The sequence below is a fragment of the Agelaius phoeniceus genome, chromosome 14 (assembly GCF_051311805.1).
Source record: "Agelaius phoeniceus isolate bAgePho1 chromosome 14, bAgePho1.hap1, whole genome shotgun sequence".
Classification (NCBI taxonomy): Eukaryota; Metazoa; Chordata; class Aves; order Passeriformes; family Icteridae; genus Agelaius; species Agelaius phoeniceus.
In genome coordinates this window covers 3,199,426-3,220,896 of record NC_135278.1, presented here as the reverse complement: position 1 = coordinate 3,220,896, position 21,471 = coordinate 3,199,426, and the positions used below count along the sequence as shown (strand labels likewise).

The window sequence follows — 21,471 nt, the reverse complement described above, 5'->3', positions numbered from 1 at the left end:
CGGTACCAAGAACAAATAATTTAATCTCAGTTTAAGAGATGTTGATGGTTCTCCATGGTTTCTTCTGCCTTTTGCAGTGCTGACTGTGCTAAAGGGGCTGGGGGCTCATTGTCTGCAGCAAAAACTTCTTTATGTAGCTCAGTTAATTAGGGTAATTAAATTTCTATTTATCTAAATTTAGATTGGAGTTAGGAAAAGCCAATATTAACATTTCAGTTGCTTACAAAATGTGAAACACTTTCATAATTAGACTAATTTACATTTCATGAATTATTTTGATAGTGAACATGTGTATTTAGCTCTTCCCTTAGATTTTTTTCTATTTCTGGAGGGACTCAGCATCTTCACTCGTGCCTGGGGGGTGTGAAGGGTTAAAGGGCTGCTTTCGGCACGTTCCTAGGGCTGGTTTGTAGGAATGGTGGCTTTGGAGAGGCAGAGCCGTGCGCGCTGTGGCCTGGGTCACAGTGCCACCGTGTGGGATCTGCCTTCAGCACCAGCGGGATTCCTCGCAGCATCTGCAGCTTTTATCTTGGTTCCGAAGGATTCTCCTTGGCGTTTCCACTCAGTGGTTACCAGGGGGTTTTTTCCCAAATGTCCGAACTCCTGCTGGGAATCCCTGGTGCGTGAGCTTCATTCCTTTCTGACAGGACAGACCCCTCCCTGCCCACAGCAATGGCAGCGGTCACCTGGCCAAAGCCTTGTGGCAAACACAGTTTTAATAATTACAATTCGTTACAAGTTGCTGTTAGTTCATATTTTAATTCACGTTGTGAACAAACACAGACTTGTGGGTGCTCACTTTAATTTTTTGGGGGGTGGAGGGGCTTTATCTGTGAAAAGTCTGAATTCCTGGTGCTGATTGGATTTCCCTTTCACGTGCATATTTTTTCTTCGAACAAGTTGGGTTTTTTGCAGAGAACTTGGAGGCAGTTGAGTTGTTTTAAAAACAGTTTGATTGTGTAGGTACTTCATGCATAGAAATCAGGGAGTTTGAAGGGCCTTTTGTAGGAAGCAGCTGCAGGACACGACACCCACCCTAATTGTCCATTGTGTCGCCTTGCAGACGAAGGGTTTCCCACCAGAGCTGGCACAATGGCCCATAATGAGTGTCATCCCAGTTTCCTGTCACTTGTCTGGGTTATGCAAATGTGGGACTCCAAAGGCCCCTTCCCCATGGATCCACGGTGGATAAAGAGTTGTCCCCACAACCCTGTGGTCTCAGCACAACTGAGGGGATGGATCATGCAGGGTGAGGAGGGGTGCAGGTAAGGCTGAGGAGGTTCTGAACCTCCACGCCACAGCAGGATCCTCCATCCCTCATTGTCAGCCCTCGTTTGGGATCGCTGTGTCCGTGGGAGCCCTGTCCTGCTCTGGGAAGGGCTCTGGGGAATGTCTGCCTGCTCCTCTGCCTTCTCCCAGGAGGAGGAGCTTTGCACGAAGCTTGGCTTGGAGCCACATGGAGGGAATTTATAACAACTTCAGAAATATTTCCAGCCCTTATGTACAGTAGGCTTTTTGTTTATCCTCGATTAGGGGGGAAGCAGGAGGCTGAAGAGACACAATTAATGGTAACGTACCCTAAGTACAAATAAGTGGTGGTGTGTTAAGAAAAGAGCTTTGCATCTGTTATACCAGGGCTTCCCAGCCTCTCAGATAGACTGTATCTCTTTTGTCTTATGAGGAAACATAACATTGAATTTATTTGATTTATATCTGGTGTTATTCCCTTTATTTGAGCCCTATCTGAATTTCACTCTGCTGGGAAGGTTGTTGGTTGGGAAGCCCTGAATTCCACTGTGAATGTAACAATTTTCTTTATTATTTTTTCTTTTTTTCTTTCTTTTTTTTTTAACAGTGCTTTTACATTTGTTTATACTGGACTTGTTTAATACAAACTGGTACTCAGAGGTTGTTTGACACAGTTTGACCAGGTTTGCCAGCTAACACTTAGGAGGAGTTTGTTCCCTATGTAAGGTGTTATAATGCAAATTTAAATAGACTCAATAAAATGCATGAAGTGTTCATTTTGTGCTGGATCATCACTCCTTGGGTTTATTCTTACGGTGGGAATGCACTGGAGCACACAGTGGTGGATGTGGCAGGAATTTATTTCCTCCATACACCTTTCCCCTTGAGGCAGAAAAGGAGTTGGAATGGTACAGAATTAACTCCTCAGAAGAATTTATTACATTAGGACATAAAGCCAAAGAAATAAATACCTCTGTGTCCCAGACTTTGTCAATCTGGCAGTGGATAATGCAGGATATAAATGCAGCATCTCCAAGTTGTCATCCAAGGAGAAGCTGGGCCCCGTGCAGGGCTGGCAGGGCTGAGTCTCCCTGCAAATGCAGCCAGGATTCAGGGAGAGTCTCACATCTGGCTTAAAGCTCTGTCCTAAAATTAGCAGCTGAGGTATGTGCAAACACTTACTGGAGTGGGAAGGAAGTTTTTTAGGGTGTGGGAAGCTGTATTTATTATCTGTGCTTCCCCCACCTCAATCCCGTTCCTCGGGTAGGAAGTGGGAGCCGCTCGCCGAGAGCAGCGTGATGGCATCGGTGCAAAGGGACAGGAAGGTGCTGTGTCCCTGGAATAGGGACTGGCACCCACAGTTTTGGGTGCCAGGGCAGGGGCTCAGTGCCACAGCTGGGCTGATGCTGCTCAGCACTGCCAGTGATGCTCCTCTCCAGCAAGGAGAAGTTGTTGGGATTCTGCTCCAGGGATGCCTGGAGTTGGGATTCTGCTCCAGCCTCACTCTCCAGAGGGAAAGCTCTTGGATAAAGGTTTTTTTTTTCTCATTCCCACATGCTTCTTGCTCTTTGAGAGTTCAGTTCAGTCTGAAACTGGGTGTTTACCACAGGTGTAGCTTTGATTTCCATGACTATTCATGAGTGGCCCCCACACTTCGTGTGTCAGGAGCTCTTTGGTAGCTGTCTCCAACCCCTCATCTTCAGTTTGGGTAACCCTGGATTTATTCCTCAAAATCTCTCAATCAACCCCAGAATTGCTTAAAGAGCCCAAGCCAGCCTTGGCGCTCATGTGTGGCTGACTTCATCCCTCTGTTTATTTTCTTTAATATATTTGGGGTCTTTGTCCTGACCTGTAAAACTTTATATAACCTTGTTCCTCCCTCTCGGTGCTTCAACTCTGTAACCTTTTACGTTGTCTTACCCCTCCCTTCAGGATATATTTCCATGGCACATCCAGACTTCTCAGGGGAATGTGTTTGGCTGCTGTGCTGGTCCTGCTGCTGGCTGGGAGGAGAAAGGTTGTGTTTGGTGACCTTGTGCATCCCAGAGCAGTGAGGGGAGGGCAGGAATTGCCATCCTTTTGGGGCTTCTCCCTCTTCTGAGCCCTCATCAGTGGGATGGAGTGTTTGGAAAGGGAAGGGGGGAGAGTAGCACAGGCTAGCTGCTCCTCCTTGCCCTTCCCAGCTATTTCAAATGGGATTGAACCTGTTCTGGGACTTTTAACACAATAAATCTAAACTCAGCTGTGTTGTAGCTCCCTAAACTCTTACAATAAATCTATATAGGGAAAATTAACCCTACTTTTCAGTCTTAGACTGGCTGGGCATTGTCTGTGACACTAATGAGATGCTGCTGCCACATGCTCCAGCTGTGCCCCTGAGTAAATCCCCTGCTAAGCCGAGCATGTGAAAATCCGGGCGTCAGGTCCCCTCAACAGTGATTACTTCATCCCACGTTTGTGGAGGGTTCCTCGAGCTCTGGCTCCCTACACCAGCAGGTTCTGGGATTTCAGAGAAAAGGGCTGCAAGGAGGTGCCCTGGTGCTGTTGTTGGGGATGCTGGGCTGCAGCACATTCCCTGTGACCCTGGCAGAGCAGGAGAGGAGCCAGCCAGCTCCTGGTGTCCAGCAGGGATGGCTTCACACTGCTTTCATTTCTCAGTATGCGTGTGCAGAATGGGATTTCTCCAGGTTGAAAGTTTGAGGCCAGTGGGTTTTAGCTTTGCTTCTTGTTTCCTGTAGAAAATGCCATGAAGGGCAAAGTGCCTGGTTTGGTTTCTTGGCTTTAATACCTTCTTTAATCTTTCCTTTCACAGCATGGAAACAGCTCTGGCACCTCTCCAGACCCAAACTCCAGGGTTTGCCCTGTGTCTGCAGAGCCAGACCTTGGCTGACCAGTGGGTTTGGAGGTACCAGAGGGTTTATAGGTGTAAAAAATCGAAATAACTTAATTTCAGGAGCCCATAAGGTTCCTCTCCAGAGCAGGGATTTGTGGAATGGAGATGGGACCAGTGTGTGCCTGCCCTGAGCATCATTCACTGCTCACCATGCAGGGGAAGGGCTGAAAAAGATGCAGTGGAAGAAATAGGTTAATCTCTCTGTGTACTGCTAAACTAAACTAAATAAATCCTAAATAAACTTGGAAATGACTCAGCCTTTGCTGCTGGCACCTTTGGGATGGTTGTGTGTTAATTTGTAAAGATGCATCTAAATAAATTGAAATATTTATGGGATGGAAGAGAGGGGGAAATGCCCTGAGAGCCACTTGCTGCCAGTGCTGGTTGCCCATCTTCCCTAAAAGTGTGACATGGCCATGAGGGAAAGGTGAGGGTGGAAAAGGTGGAAAGGGACGAAGGACAGAGGATGGTAAGGAAAATAGGAAGGGAATTAAACCCAAGGAAAACTAAAGGGTGAAGAAAAAGCCTTTTGAAGTGCACGTGTCTGAGTGAGATTAAACATCAACACAGGTGGAAGAAGAGAACAGGTGAGATCCAAGCCATGGAGAGATGCCAGTGGTTGTGGGGATGCAGAGCAGGTCCAGGAGCACAGACTGGGACAGCCTGGGCCCGTGGGGCTGAGCAGGAGAGCAGCAGGAGCTGCTGGGGCTGTGTGGTGTCAGCCACTGGGGCAGGCTGGCCTGAGCCATGCTCCATGTGAGCCCAGCCCATCCCAGCCCGGCCCATCCCATCCCATCCCATCCCATCCCATCCCGGCCCATCCCATCCCATCCCATCCCATCCCATCCCGGCCCATCCCATCCCAGCCCATCCCATCCCATCCCATCCCATCCCAGCCCATCCCATCCCATCCCATCCCAACCCATCCCAGCCCATCCCATCCCATCCCATCCCGGCCCATCCCATCCCATCCCATCCCATCCCATCCCATCCCATCCCGGCCCATCCCATCCCATCCCATCCCATCCCATCCCATCCCATCCCATCCCATCCCATCCCATCCCATCCCAACCCATCCCATCCCATCCCATCCCAGCCCATCCCATCCCATCCCATCCCATCCCATCCCATCCCATCCCATCCCGGTCCAGCCCAGCCCAACCCAGCCCAGCCCAGCCCAGCCTGTGGCTGAGCAGCCTCGGGAAGGGAAATTTCCCAAATTTCTGCTCCTTTGAATAACGACAGCCAAGCAACGGCTCTAGGAAAGATTTGCATTTCAACGAGGGGATGATTAAAAAAAAATCTCCTGCCACTGCTCAGTGCATCCTTCGAGTCCTTCAAAGGCTCTTGCAAATGGGGGTTTTGCGTTTTTCTTTTCCTTTTTTTAATATTTTTCCTGAAGGATTATAACATTTAAGTCCTGCAAAAAGAAAAAAAAGATGGAGAAGAAGGCAATGAAAGAAAGCAAACCCAGCCCAGAGCCCGCAGGGAGAGGAGCAGTGGTCGGGCACAGCAGAGCCCAGCTTGTGTACACACTGCACATCCATAAATAGATATATTTGTGTCTCAATCTATGTGTAAACTTCAAAAAAATCAATAGATAGATAGATGCTGTTTGCACATATTGGTCTAAATCATATTTAATTTAAAACTATTGAATTAATACAAAACATTGACATGTGGCTCATATTTGATCTGGAAAACATACTTGTCATTATGTATATTTAATATGTAAAACACACATGTGTTTTGTAGTACAAATATCAGCCATTACATCTAATTAACTTGGTTTAATCCATGATATTTCAATGTTAATGTAGAAATAGATATCTAAATACTGAACCACTGAGTTATAGTAATGAAAACACCCTTGCCTTTTGTTGTGGTTTGGTTTGGTTTTTTCTCATTCACAGCCTTTTTGTGGAAAAACTCAGGGTTTTGTCTGATGCAAAATGCTTTCCCCCCATTTTTTTCTGTAAATTAGGGGAGATCCAGCAGCCTGGCAGAGCAGGAGGAGGTGGCTGGTGCTCCCAGCCCTGTGCCCAGCCCAGCTGAGAGGGGATTTCCAGAGCCCCATGCACAAACACACCTTTGGAGATGCACATAAATATATATATATATATATATATATACACATGTGTATGTATATATATTTATTTCTGTGGAATTTGTGGGGATGGGCTGTGGTGAGCTGCTGCTCCTGGGGGTGCTGGGGCAGCAGGACAGGGTGTCCCCTCCATCAATCTCCTCCCTGAGTGTCCCCATGGATGCGCTGCCCACTTTTACCCCAGCACCCTCCCAGTGTCCCCCAACTTTCCAGCCATCCCAAGAAGATAATTTTGATATCAAGCTAAAACTGCCACTTTTCCTGGTGCCTGTAAGGGAAGGGCTGTGCTTCCCTCTCTCAAGAATTGGATGCAGTTTTCCCTCTCCTTGCTCTGTCCCTGCATGCACAGCACAGAGTCCTCTGAGGAGCTCACTGCTGAACTCTCATTCCCTTTGAATCTCTGTTTACCATCTCTTATCTCCTGATGGGGTTTTTTAAAAACACTATTTGCAGTAAATATCCCCTACTTGAAAAAGAGTTGAGGTGCACATTAAAAAAAAAAGCCTGAGTTATATAAAATTAATGCACGTGTCAGCTTTCATCTAATGGCAATTAAAGCACCTCATATAAACAAATCATTAATAGAAAAGCCTGGATGAAAGCTGTGTTTTCAGTGTCTCACAGCCTCTGTAACCTCACTCATGAATTATCACCCCTGATCTTTCCCAACCTTCCCATATCTTCTCTTATAGACAAAAATGATTAATTCTCTTGTGACCAGGAGGAACCTGGAAGGCCTCATCGTGCCCCTCACCCACTGCCAAGTGCATGAAAGAAGAAATAATATTAATGACACTTAAAAGCAGCCCTGGTGCTGGGGCTGTGTGAGAGTCCCCAGGGAGTGAAGGGGCTGCAGCCCCTGGAGATGCTGGGGGGTAAAATCCAGACCCAAAGCTGCCCCCAGGAGAATGGAAAACATCCAGGAGGCTCCAGGCTCATCCTGGGCACCCTCTGGGCACCCAGATGTTCTCAGGGTGGATTTTAAAATCATTATTAACTCTAAATGCCTCAGTGGGACAAGGACCATCCACTTCCAGCAGTCACCCTTGACCAGCTCATGGGAACATCTCCCCCACTGGGTTCCAGCACTTTGGCTCAGCCTTTCCTCAAGGTGCCAAACACTCAATAAAAATAATTCCCAGGATAAACCCTTGCCTCTCCAGCCCCTCTGGAGAGCTGGCAGCATCTGGGAACCATGACCAGCCATGAGGAGAGACCTGGCAAAACACAGGAACAAATCCCTTTTCTTTTTAAACTGGTTTATTCTACACAAATCTTTTAAACAACATTCATAAAACATTAATTACAAACATGTGCTAATATGGGGTAGGTTTCTTTCTTTTTTTATTTTTTTTTATTCCAACAATCAGAAATTCACATTTTGAAAGGATAGGCATACTTTTAAGAGACACATTCACTTTACTTCCAGATACAAAATTTTGAGGGATTATATAAATCACTTACAAGGAACAGATGTCAAAAAACAAAAAGAAAAGAAAAAAGTAATAATTTTAAGCTTCAGGATCTGATTTCAGCATTGAATTGGGCAGCTGCTTTTTGACCACTGGCTCTGCTGCTCAGCCCAGGGTGCCCAGCAGGCCTGGGCACCTCCCAGGACCAATTTCAGAGCCACACACAGTTCCTGCTGCTCCAGAGCCCGGAGCACAGCAGAAGAAAATGGGATTGCAAAGCTACCAACGGTGCTGCAGCCTTTTATTGAGTCTTTCTAATGTGTACAGACACGGGGAGGGTGCATCCCACCCCAGGAACCCATGGGCAGACTGTTTTCCATCAACAACGGAGCAAATGCCAGCTGTGACAGGGCCTGGCTTTGGAATCTGCTGAGCAGGGTGATGGCAGCAAGCTTGGAGGTCCTGCTTCAAAAACAATTACCCAAAAGGGCCAAAATTCAAGCCTCCGCCCCGGTGCTCTCATGTGGAGCCAGCTCCAAAATCCACCCATCCGAAAACAAATATTTGGCTTCATCCTGCTGGATCCCAGGGCAGGGGAGGGGGAGCAGGGTAATTTCCTAATTGCCCTCAGTCTCCCCAGAAAAATCCTGCCTCTGGCTCTAACGGGTTTAGATGCCTGAAACAGGATCTGCTGGGAAAGTTCAGGCCTGGGGAAGCCGAGTTCTTTCTGAAAGAATTGGGTTGGACACGCTTGGCAGCCAAATCCAGCCGGGCTCAGGCAGCTTGGCCATGGCCCACCTGAGGGGGAGCATCACCTCAGTGCAGAAACCTGCTCCAGTAAACAACTCATCTCACACAGCACGATAAAAATCTACAAAAAGGACAAGAAAAAGAGCTGAATTCCTCGGTGAAACAGCCCCTAAGTCTTGTCTCTAAAGCTACAGCAGGGGCTGAGCTTGCAGGGTGGGCAGAGGTGGTGCAGGGAGAGCCTTGGGGAGTAGGGTACAAAAAGAGGAGAAACTTTGGAGCTACAAAGCCTCCTCTAGAGCCACGTTTTGCAGGAAACAGGAGGGATTTTGTGTCCTTCCTCTTGGCTGGGAAGGTGGATCCCAGCCCTGCACCTGTAGGGTTTCATCACCGAGGTTCAGGGGAAGAGGGGACGTGGGGACACTCACAGGGTCTGGCCTTGAGAGGAGCACTGAGGGCACAGCAAAATATTTGCAAAAATAAAAGTACAACCCCCCCGAGAGGGGCTGTGCCAGTGGTGCCACCAAAGGCCAGTGATAACCTCCCTGCCACCAGGGCTTAAGTCCACAGAGAGGCTGTGCCAGCAGAAAAAGGACCTGGAGCAATGGCACAGGCTCACCCCCGGAGACCAAAGCCCTTTCAGAGCTCCATCCACCTCTGTGTTTGCTTTCCTGCCAAGGGCTCTCAAAAAGAAAGGAAACAGCTTTATTTTGGCTTGTTACTTGCCCATGGAGCCCCTCTCTGGGCCAGTTCCTTGCCTGGTGTTACTCAGATTGAAGGAGCACTTGTCAACCACATCATTGTCCCCAAAGGTTACAAGGGTGCTTGTAATCACCCAAAAGAGCTCAAGTCCACATTTGGTGGCATAAAGGTGGAGGGAAGGAGCTGCTCTGCTTGCCTTGGCTTTCAAAGTCATTCCAATTTTCTGCTTCCAGCTGGAAAAGGAGAAGCAGACTCTGCCAGCTTGGAAGTAATTGAAGCTAAAATAATCAAAGCGACCCCAAACAAAACTGTGGGGTGCAGGAGCACACAAAAGCCAGGAATAGTTTGCAGTGAAGAATGGAGAGACAGCAAAAGTCTCAGCTGGATCTGTCCCCCTGCATTCAGAGGATTTGATCCGAGTTCACCTTCACCCAGGTGAGGATTACGTGGCCACTTAGAGATGCAAGTGTCAGCCAGGGTTCAAGCCCAGAGCAGGTGAGATCCTCAGCACCAAATCTGGCTGCCCAGAGCAAACTGCTCCTGGCACCCACGTACCAAAGGGAGCCTCTGCTGCCATGCAGAGCATTGCCAGGGCACTGCCAGGGAGGGGAGGGCAGGAATGTCCTTGCCCAGCTGCTGGCCACCACCCTGCTGGCTCCTCCAGGCAGCTCAGCCCAGGGGTGATGAAGCTCCTTGAGTGGCAGCCCCAAAGCACCACCATGGTGGGAGGCAGAGCCAAAACCTCCTGAAATTGGGGGTCTGCAAACCCCACGGTACCACAGCAGACCTGCAAAAGCCCTCTGCTTGGCTGGCAATTAGGATGTGGCCTCCCCACAGCTCCCACAGCAGAGAAATGTTAGGAAACCTCAACCCCAGCTGGAGAGAGGCCAGAATTTGATAAATTTAAGCTCTGTGACTATGAAACTTGTGTTTGCCTGGCTGCAGGACCTCAGGGCAGGGCAAGCTGCAGTGAAGCAGCTCCTGCATATTGTTCCAAAACTGAAAAAAGCACTAAGCCATGAATCATGGCACTTCCCAGACAGCTCCCAAAGCCCTCCTACCCTTCCCATCACAAACACAACCATCCTGGGAGCCCTTCCAGCTCAGCTGTCCCCTTCCATCCCCCAGCCAGAGCCAGAGGAGTTAAACCCGATGCCTCACTCTGCGGTAGAACCATAATAAAAGAAAAAAGAAAAAAAAAAAAAAAGAAGAAGAAGAAAAGACAAGAAGTTGGTTTTGAACACCCTTAAGGTAAAGATTTAAGAGGCAGCCCCAGCCCAGCCCCGAGCAGGCGCTGCTGGGACATGTCCTGTGCTCCCTGCACACTTACACAAGGCTCTGCACCCTGCAGACAGCCCAGCCACGGGCTGCAGTGGGGCCCTGCCCTCCCTTCCACCCCTTCCCACCCAAGGGGCTCAGCCCACCCCCCTTCCTTGCTGGCTCCCAAATCTGGCTGAGCCTGAGTGCTGGGCTCCCCCTTCCCTTCCCTTCCCAGAGCAGGGAGAGGGGCAGGAATCACAGCCTGGCACTCCAGGGCAGGGAGAAGGTTGGGGTTTAGTCAGAAAACTGAGTAAAAGGCAGCCCCAAAGGGGATGGGGATGTGCTGGGCTAGGACAGGATGACCCTGATGGAGCAGGGGGAGCTTTGGGATGAAGGATTTTGCAGCAGTTAGGGACCCATTGGCATCACAGCACCAGAGCACCAGAGGCTGAGCAGATGTTTGGAGAGCAGGACAACACAACCCCTCCCTGCTCACAATCCCACCTCTCACATGCAGAAATTCCTGAAAACTGCCTGGTGTTCAAAAGGGCCAAATGAGACCCACAGCAGCAGCAGTAGCAATCTGACAAACAAGCCCCAGATACTCCCTGCTTGTTGACACTGCTCCAACCTTTGTCCTTCCCATTCCCATCTGTGTTTGCTGATCAGGAGACCTTTCATGGCTGTTGTCCAAACCTGCAGAATTTGTCCTTGTGCCCACCAAGGGCAGGACTGTGACCAGACAAAGACACTGAGTGTGGTTTTGGGAGGCTGGCAACAGACATGGGTCTGGGATAGGATGAGGGGCTCCCTCCTCTGACCCAGCTGGGGTGGCCAAGAAAGCCCCTCCTCACTCCAAATCTCCTAGAGGGTCAATAATAAAAGCCATGGGGAAAGATCACAATGTAGAGGGGGTAGATGGGGGTACCAGCACCCCTCCTGGGCTGACACAGCTGCTCTGCTGCCACTGCAGGCCTTAGCACCCTTGCACTGAATGCAGGCACCTCCCAGGGCCTTTGCAGGCATATGGGGCAGTTAAGGCAAGTGGAATTCTGTAGGAATGTGGGATTTGAACCATAAAATCACCCTTGGAGCCAGGGAGGCTTTGCCACACAAGGTCTGGGTGCAGCCATCAGTGGGCTCTGCTGTGCAGCCTCTCCCTCAGCCCCAGATGGGGTTTGGAGACAGCTCTGCTCATGCTCTGCTTGCTCTGAAGAAGCCACTTCTGGAATTTAAACCTCTCATAATCTCTCCTTTGGGGGGCATTAAGGTCCAAAGTATGATTTAATGAGCTTCATCAAATTCCAATGCGAATTAATGCCCCAAAACTCACAGAAGGAGTTACAATGAGGAGCTTTTTATTTCCTTCAGCTGTTAGAGGGCTTTGAAGCTGCCCCACTTCCAAGGCTCCCACCCAAAAAGCACCAGATTAATGCCCTGCCCTAGGCTAAGTCTGGCAGATCCCAGCTGGAGCCAGGGTTAGGTGGTTCAGGCCCTGCCTCCTCCTGCAGCTTCATCTGCCTCCCATGGCTCCCAAAACTCAGTGATGGCTCAGCAGAGCCACAGCAGAGGATGCAACACAGGCCATGAAGGGTGAGAACAGCCATGGAAAAGTGTATCCAAGAAAGAGACAAGTAGACATCTCATTTTATATCATAAACAGACACATCACAACACACCAGGTAATTTTCCAGCTCGCATGGGGACAGAAGGGCCACGAGACCACAAGACCTTACAATGCATCAGCCAACAGGGGTTAAAAACAGGGCCAGAGGGACATGCAGGGTCCTGAGCCTATTATGTACAAAAGTCCCACTGCTGCCTGTGGGAGGGGCCTCCACTGAGCCCAGATTTCCACAGCAAAGACTTGTCCTGGTGTTACAAACCCCACACTTGCCCGGAGACCAAGGGATGATTCCCACAACACACGTCCCTCTTCAGACATCTGAGATTTTACTGTCAGGTGAACAAAATGAAAATCTGATGAAGGATGGGTCTGCAGTCAGGGTGAATGTGAGTTTTGTTTCTTGCTCTCTCCCAGGAAAAGGTACCCCAGTCCCAGCTGGCTCCTTGTTCATACAGGGACCCACCAGGGCAGGAGAACTTCCCTTCTCACTCATTAGCCAAGCTCATTAGCAATCCCTGGAGATGATCATAGAATCATGGAATGGTTTGAGTTGGAATGGACCTTACAGCTTTCTCATTCCAGCCCCTTGCCATGGGCAGGGACACCTTCCACTATCCCAGGTTGCTCCCAGCCCTGCCCAACCTGGCCTGGAGCAATTCCAGGGATGGGGCAGTCACAGCTTCTCTGGGCAATTTGAATTTCTACAATTTTCTGTGGGCAATGATGGATTCCTGCCCAAGCTGGGGATGAGCTCTGCTGCCACTCAGTGTGGTGGGTACCCACTGGCTGTGTGATTTCCTTGCACTCTCTCCCTCTCCCCCCAGATCAGCACTGACCCTGCACCAGCTCAGTGACAACACACAGGCTACAAGTTAAACGCTACTGGGGCTGTCAAACCCTTTGGAAAACTGGGATTCCCCACCAATACTGGCTCGTGCTTATTGCTGCATAATACACAACTGGCCCCCAAAAACAGCAGAGGCACCTCGTGCCCTGAGCCAGCAACATCCCCACACCTGTGGGTGCCCCTGAGCCCAGCAGAGAATCCACCTCCCAGTGTGGAGCTGACACAGGGCCTCTGTCCCACCCCCGTGTGCCCCAAAGCCACCAAAGTGCCCTTTTTGGTGGTGATCCCATGGATTTGGCCCCACAGAGCCGGGCACTGTGGGCTGTGCAAGGAGCTGCCCCTCTCTTTTGCAGCTCAAAAGCCCAATCATTAATTGCTGGGTGGGAAAACGGAGGTGGAAAGTGACCAAGGGACCTGCTGGTCTCATCCACGCGTTTTTAAGGCATATTTTGCAGGAAGGGTGTGCTCCCGTGTGACTCCGAGGGCTGGAGCCAGCTGAGCTCCCTGTCATCCCAGCTGCAGCTCCCTGGGGGTGTGGGAGAGCAGCGGGAAAGGAGGAAAGAGGAAGATGAAAGCGGGACTCGCTGACATTTATTTGGTTTGTGCATCAGACTAAAGCAGCGTTTCCTCCTTCGGATCTCTGGCTCCAAAACAGCCCCAGGTGCTGGATGGGGTGGGAGCTCTCTCACTTGGATGTGACACCCGAGTGACACTGGAGGAGGATGGACAGCTGCAAGGTTCAACAAGTTCCATCCGTGGCCTGCTTGGAAAAGGCATTTATTAGCTGTAAACCTCTGTCGTGACGTTTAGAAAACCGGGAGAGGAGCGGGAGCTCAATCAAGTTTGAATCCTGGTGAGAGTTCTCCTTACAAAAATGGTTAGGGGTAAAAAAAAAAAGGTGGCTTTGAAATCAAAACTGTCCCAAAAAAAAAAAAAAAAAAAAAAAAAGAGCATTTCTGCTAGTTAAAAGCCTTTAACTAGAAGAAATGAGAAATGTTGGTGTTTTCTCCTTTACAAACATAGTGCATCTGCGATCACTGGGAATTTCGGTCCGTCTGGGAAAGGGCCTGTGCTGGGGCTATGGAGAGGCTGCTGGTGTCCTGGAGAGCCAGGAGTGGTGTCACATGTGTGCTTCAGAGGCTGGGCAGCCTGGCAGCAGCTCCCCGTTCACCACGGCCTCCGACACCAGCATCTTGTCTTTGCCAGAATCCAGGCGCTGCTTCTTCAGCATCCTCTGGTGGACCAGCGGCACCACGGAGAGCACCAGGCCGCCGATGATGGGCGGCACCCCCGCAAAGTAAAAGGCCGCGTCGTAATTCCCAAAATAATCATTGAGGTATCCTGGAAGAGAAGAGAGATGACGTTAGAGCCTAATGAGCTCGTTAGTCTAATGACCTGCTTGTTCCCTCCTTCGAGTGCAGCTTGCGTCACCCATCAGATCTGGGGAGATTTGGGTTTTTAAAATAATCTTTTTTTTCCGTTTGCATTTCTTGGAGTTTTTACGCCCTGGATTAAGGGATGTGTGCAGCCAACACTGTGTACCAAGGGAGTGGAGAAGGAAAGCCTCAGCCGTCCTTCCTGTTTCTCCAGAACAGGACACAACCGTCCACGTCCCAGACAATCCCAAATGCAAGCTGAGACGTGTTAAACCCAACACCTCTTCCCAGAGGCTTGCCAGCCAGGAGGCAATGGGAAAGTGGGCAGGGGCTGTTCCTCTGCTGATTGTCTCCATTTGGAAGCCCTGCCCTGATGGATGTTTTATCTCCATCTGTGAAATACACGCTGCCAGTTACAAACAATAGCCAAGCCTTTAAAACCCAACCAGGTTCTACATTTGTCTGGCAAGTTCCAACACAGCCAGGCATCCTTGGAGAATAACACATGGCCATTGATCAGCTCTAGAAAATCCCTCCTGAGTGGATGCTTCCCTGGGGATTAAGCTGAAGCAAAGGGCTCCCTCACCCAGCAAGCCCTACTCAGGGGGTCCTGGTGCAGCACCCTCCCAGTGAAGGTCTGTGAGCCCCATGTTCCATCCCGAGGGCGTTGGAGTGAACTTTGCTGCCGGAAGCAGAGAGATCGGAGGTGCTTATCCAGCTTTGGCTTAGTGCTGCTGATGCAGAGGTCCTGCTGCCCAGGGGCAGCTCTGGCAAAGCCCTCGCTGTAAGGACATTGAGGTCATTGCTGTGCTGGAACACAGACCCAGGTCCTGTGGAGGCTCAGGTGTCTCCATCTCTAACTTCAATTCCATCTAAAACGACTCCTAGAAAATTATTATCTGCCAATTTTTAGCTCAGCTGCAAGCAGAAATCTTGGCTTAACATGACCTTGGCTCACTGTTCCCACAATGACCATCTTGAGAAAAGCCCTGAGATGCCACAGGACATGGCATGAAGTGATGCCACCCCCATTCCTCAACCCCCACGTGATCTGATAAACCAGAAAACTCAAACCAGTGCTTCCGTCCTCACACCAAAACACCACCACGGATGAAGGCTGCCACCACCACGTCCCTCCCACCCGCAGGGTCCTGGTGCAGCCCCGTGGTGTTACCCACCTGCAATGGGCGTGCCTGCAGTCATGGGCACGGCCATCAGCCCCATGAGGTACCCTATGGCCTGGGACGCCTGCATGGGCCCCACCAGCTCGAAGGCAATGGGGGCCATGATGGTGGTGAAGAAGCCATCACAGAGGCCAAGGAAGAGGCAGATGACAATGACGCCCTCGAAGCCTCGGCACTGGGGGATCATCATGCACAGGAGGCCCAACAGCATGAAGGACGCAACCTGGGGGAACAGAAGTGGGCATGAGAGAGGGGTGGGCAGCAGGAAGAGTCATGGAGATGGCACTGAACAGGTCAATGTCACTGCTCCCTCCCCTGGACCCAGCAAAGCCATCCAGCCGCTGCTCCTGTCTCGGAGAGACCCTTAAGAATAACCTTTTAAGAAGGGTTAAGAAGGATTAACTGCTGGATTAGCTGCTAGATTTCAGCAGTTTGTTCTTCAAAAACCACAAGGAGGTTAAAGGGTGTCGGTAGTTTGGGAAGAGTGGCTACCATGGAGTTTGATTGCTGAACAGACACCGATCCCTGGGGTCAAGTATGTAACTCCTCTTACACATTTCTGTAGTCAATTTTCTTCCCTCACAGCAGACAATGGTTGTGATTAAAGGCTTTGTGATTGACAGTTATTAAGCAGAATGTGGACACCAATGTAGAGATGCCATCCCTGCCCCACTGTGGTTGGCCAGCACCTCCATGGAGGGCTGGACACACCATACCTGCAGGTAAATCACACTATATGTGCAGGCAAATCACACTGTACCTGCAGGTAAATCACACTATATGTGCAGGCAAATCACACTGTACCTGCAGGTAAATCACACCATACCTGCAGGTAAATCACACCATACCTGCAGGTAAATCACACCATACCTGTAGGTAAATCACATTATACCTGCAGGTAAATCACACTGTACCTGCAGGTAAATCACACTGTACCTGCAGGCAAATTACACCATACCTGCAGGCAAATCACACCATACCTGCAGGCAAATTACACCATACCTGCAGGTAAATCACACCATACCTGTAGGTAAATCACATTATACCTGCAGGTAAATCACACCATACCTGTAGATAAATCACACCGTACCTGCAGGCAAATCACACTGTACCTGTAGGTAAATCACACTGTACCTGCAGGTAAATCACACCGTACCTGCAGGCAAATCACACCATACCTGTAGGTAAATCACACTGTACCTGCAGGTAAATCACACTGTACCTGTAGGCAAATCACACCATACCTGCAGGCAAATCACACCATACCTGTAGGTAAATCACACTGTACCTGCAGGTAAATCACACCGTACCTGCAGGCAAATCACACCATACCTGCAGGCAAATCACACCATACCTGTAGGTAAATCACACTGTACCTGCAGGCAAATCACACCATACCTGCAGGTAAATCACACCATACCTGCAGGCAAATCACACTGTACCTGCAGGTAAATCACACTGTACCTGCAGGTAAATCACACTGTACCTGTAGGTAAATCACACTGTACCTGCAGGTAAATCACACTGTACCTGTAGGTAAAACACACCATACCTGCAGGTAAATCACACCATATCTGCAGGTAAATCACACCGTACCTGCAGGTAAATCACACTGTACCTGTAGGTAAATCACACCATACCTGCAGGTAAATCACACTGTACCTGTAGGTAAAACACACCATACCTGCAGGTAAATCACACCATATCTGTAGGTAAATCACACCATATCTGCAGGTAAATCACACCATACCTGCAGGTAAATCACACCATATCTGCAGGTAAATCACACCATACCTGCAGGTAAATCACACTGTACCTGTAGGTAAATCACACCATACCTGTAGGTAAATCACACTGTACCTGCAGGTAAATCACACCGTACCTGCAGGTAAATCTTCTTCAGCCCGGGAATGCAGTCGCCGATGCGGCCCGAAACCAAGCGCCCCAGCCCCGACATGGCCCCGAGGCAAACCAGGAGGATCCAGTCCTTTTTGGTTTCCTGAAATCGCTTCTCCACGTATTTGACCTAGGATGGAGGGAAGGACACAAGGACATGAAGCTGTAGTACATTGATCACTCTCATTTCCCCAAATGGATGGGATTTCCTGCAGAGGGCTCATGGATTTGGGGTGGTTGTGTGACCCTCGTGTCCACACTGACCTGCGCTCCATCCACCCCAAACCCAGCAGGCCCTTCTTCTCCTGCTACTGGTGCTGGTCCTTAGGAGCGCTGGGAAGTGACCCTGGCACAGAGGGCACAGAGAGGGCACACAAAACTATATCCATCACTATTTCTGTTTACAGGATGTGCACCAGTTTCTTGGCTTCGAGGCTTTTGGTGCCTCTGCCCCTACTGCCCATCCCCACCTTTCCACCTCCTCCTCACTCTGGGCAAAGGGACCTCCCTCCCCTTCCAGCCCCAGCCAGGGCTCTCACCAGGTTCATGTAAGGTACGAGGTATCCCAGGACAGCAGTAGCGATCCCAAAGGCCCAAATCCTATAGGTCTTTCTCCGGAAAACCCTCAGGTTGAAATACTTGCGGGTCTGGGCCCAGCACTGCTGCCTCACGCTCCGGCTGCCCAGCTTGTCGTGCCCGTCGTGCTGAGAGTCACAAGAAGGCGTCAGGATGGGCCGGTAGGTCATGGACAAGAAGATCTGGATGAGCATTAAGGCACTGAGTACTTGAAAAGTGTGTGCCAGCCCGATGGCACCCCCAACCATCTTGAGGAAGAAGGGGAGCGGCACGGAGATGAGGCAGCTGCCCCCGGCCACGATGCCGTTGGCCAGGCCCAGGCGGCGCTTGAAGTAGTGGCCGAGGATGACCAGCGAGGGCTGGAAGGCGAAGGAGCTGCCACAGCCAAAGAGGATCCCATATGTGAAATAACGGACCTCCAGGGACCTGGAAGAACACACATGGGAGTGGGGATGTGAGGCAGAGGTGAGGGAGCTTCCTCCTCCTCCCCCATGGCGCTGCACAGGCCTGGGTGTCACACACCGCAGGTACTGCACAGACAGGCTGGCCTTGAGGAGCTTATCCCCCACCAAAACCAGGATAATCCTCACCTAACAGCTGGCACATGAAATCTGCAGCAAAATGAAGTGGAGCTGGGAAGTGCTTTCTGCCACCAGGAGAAGGCAGCAGCCAACCTGGCCTCCTTGGGAAGCTGACCTTACTTCAATGGTTATTCAATTACAGCAAACAAGATTTTCTAAGGTAGGGATGGTGGGATATTTTTAGCTAGGATTCCTTTTAATTTTTCCACTGAAAGGACTAACTGAAAACATTCTCCACCCAGTGTTTGGAAGCAGAAGGCACCAACCCTGCTGGTTATTAGGCACGCAGGAAGGAAATGTGGTGTTTCTGCCCAGGCTCCAGGCTGGTTAATTAAGTTCTTCTTTAAGCTCCTCTGGGAGCTTTAATTAGACATTTAATAGATCTCATTTGTACCTTACATTGGTGGCTGCACTCAAAGAGGGAGTGAAGTGGCTGCTCTACAGAGCAGATGGAGAGTGCTGAAAGCTCTTGGAAGGAGCTGCCTCCCAGTTTCCAGCCCAATTTTCCCAACAGAGGCAGCTGACAAAGGAGCCTGGATTTAGGCAGTACAAACAACCTGTTGTGTTTCTCTCCAGATGAAGGAATTTTTTTCTTCATTCCCATGCAATCCATCCAGCTGCAAAGGTCTGCCATGGGTTACTGCCTGGGGGGAAAGTGTGAGGAAAACTTTGGGCAGCTCATGGTGTTGTACAAGCAAGGTTTGTGCTCCAACCCTCGGAGCAAGACTGAGTGCTGCTCCCAAAGCAAGTGAGGAGACAGCAGCCCACATCTCCCAGAGCAGCTGGGAGTTGGGAAAACCTTTACAAGCACATCATGCCTTCCATTACACGCTCATCCCTCCAGCCTGCCAAGCAGAAAGCAGAACACGGTTGCCGTGCCTGACGGCGCCGAGACAAATGACTGTCATGAAAGGCAATTTCCATCCAGTCCAGAGCAAAACCACATCAGAAGCCCCCTCTGTGGGAGCCAGGCAAGCAGCTGGGCCTGGTGGGCCGTGCCCGACCTCCCACGCACCAGCCCCGGCCTGGTCACGGCAGTGCTGGTGCCACAGCTCAGCTGATGTGTCGGGGAAGTGGAGACAAATGCCACAGCTCCCATCTGCTCCCCAGTGATGCTCAGACAGCCCTGCATGAGCAGGGGCTCCTTTCAGCCATGCTCTTGAAGAGCCAGGATTTCCCAGCCTGCTTACTGGGAATCAGCCAGCAGCTGTCCTGTGGGAAGGGCGGCATCGTCCCCTCGGATTGTGAGGTTGACAATGGATAATTGTTTCTCCTGGGACAAGGAGGTCTTCTCCCTGCTTCCAGGGCTGGGGACAGCCCTGGTTTATCCTTGCTGGCAGAAGTTTGGGGGATTCCTCTGTGCAAGAGTAACTGGGCAGAAATTGTGGAGTGGAAGGAGAAGCAGATGAAGAGGGACCCAATCCTCCCTACAGAACACTTTGTGCAGGGGAGGAGGGCTGGGAGGGCACTGGGGACATGTGAAGACAGCCCTGCTGAGCTGGCCATCATCTCCCATTCCTCATGCTAAACCAACCCCCTTAAACTGGAGGGAAGCTAAAGCCTTAACTGGGATTTCTCTTTTTTGAGAGCACACAAGGTCTCTGGTGGCTTGAGCTGGTTCCGAGTGCAGGAGACACCTCAGAGCAAGGCAGCAGAGAGGAAAAGCCTCACACTGACCCCATCCAGCCTTCCCCAGAGCTTTGCTTTTCAGCATATTTGGTTTCTTTAGTGGTTTCCTTACAAAATTCCCAATATTTTGGGACAAGAGTGGTTTCCTTACAAAATTCCCAATATTTTGAGACAAGAGGCACTGAGCCGAGCACTGGGGTCTTGCCAGTCTTGGTGGCTCACAGGGCTTTTGGAGCAGCTCAGTGCTGTGCTGGGAACTGCTGCTCCTCCATTTGGACCAAATAAACCCATTTTAGAGAAACTAGGAGATAAAGATGGGGGTGAGCTTTGATCCAGCTCTGCCTGAGCCCACCAAAGCCATTCTGTGTCCCTCTGCAACAGGGGAATGATGTGACAGGGGAACGATCTCCAGCTGTGGTGGAGGGACTTGGCAGGAGGGACCAAGAAAAAGCTTCTCCATTGTTCTGGGAGAGCTGGAGCCACAAGCCCTGAATTTCAGGAGCAGCCTTCGCCACCCGGGTGGAGCGCTGCCAAATCCCACAGGCTCCCTGCTCTGCCCCGGCCCCGCGCTCGCTCTGCCCTCGCAGCTCCCCTCGCTCTGCTCCAGCTGCAAAGGGGCTCCTTTCTCCCTTAACAGGCAGCCAGAGGAATGTGGTCCGAGAGTGAGAGGCAGGAAATGGGGATTTCAGTCCTGTAGCTCTCCTGGAAAAGATATTCCTCTCTGCCTGTACTGTTTGATTTTGGTGTTTTGTTTTTTTTGAAGCCCAACACAACAAGCCCCTGGCAGTGGTGTGGTCCCACGAGCCCTTTTTCTTTGAACAAGCATTTTACAATAGAGAGGGCAAAAAAGTCCAAGCTTTATTGATTGGAAGGAAAGCAGGATTCCATGGGAAGCTCCTGTGATCTGCATGCCAGGGCACAGCTTCCCCCAGGATCCACTGCACCTTTTGCCATTATATTTAGAAACACAAAGGGTGGCACCTGAGGAGGAAGCTGCAGACACCAATGTCCAAGATGGTTTTAGAAACCCAAAAATCCCATCTGTAATTGGCCACAGTCCTGGGGGGGTTGCCTGGGGATCAGAACTGATCCCACTCCCAGCATGATGGGGGATCCCACAGATGAGGACTTGGGGATCCAGGGAAACAGGGCTGGGATGAGCACAAGGGTCTCACTGACCAGGAGGAGCACAGCACAGGCAAGTCGTCCTCTGGAAAACTGGTGTGTATTTGCTTTAAAAATCCACTCTTGAAGCATTTTAATTAAAACAATATTGATTTTAACTGAAATCCAACCCAAAGCAATGTTTTTATTCAGAAAAAGTGGGGCAAATGCTGCTTTGGAGGTGTCTCCATGGAGCCTCGGAGACTGTGTTTAATAAGTGTC

At 50.3% G+C, this 21,471-nt stretch overlaps 1 protein-coding gene across 1 annotated transcript in view; it reads right to left on the bottom strand.

Moving 5' to 3' along the window:
* Nucleotides 1–7,490: 7,490 nt before the first annotated feature.
* The window catches only part of SLC16A2 (solute carrier family 16 member 2), a 41,860-nt gene continuing 27,879 nt past the window's right edge, over nt 7,491–21,471 (bottom strand). Inside the window, exons 3-6 of the mRNA XM_054641584.2 lie at nt 17,839–18,301; nt 17,286–17,429; nt 15,398–15,626; nt 7,491–14,184 (exon numbers count right to left, since the gene is read on the bottom strand). Coding sequence (XP_054497559.2) covers nt 13,964–14,184; nt 15,398–15,626; nt 17,286–17,429; nt 17,839–18,301 — 1,057 coding nt within the window. The 3' untranslated portion in view covers nt 7,491–13,963. The remainder of the gene's footprint in view (nt 14,185–15,397; nt 15,627–17,285; nt 17,430–17,838; nt 18,302–21,471) is intronic.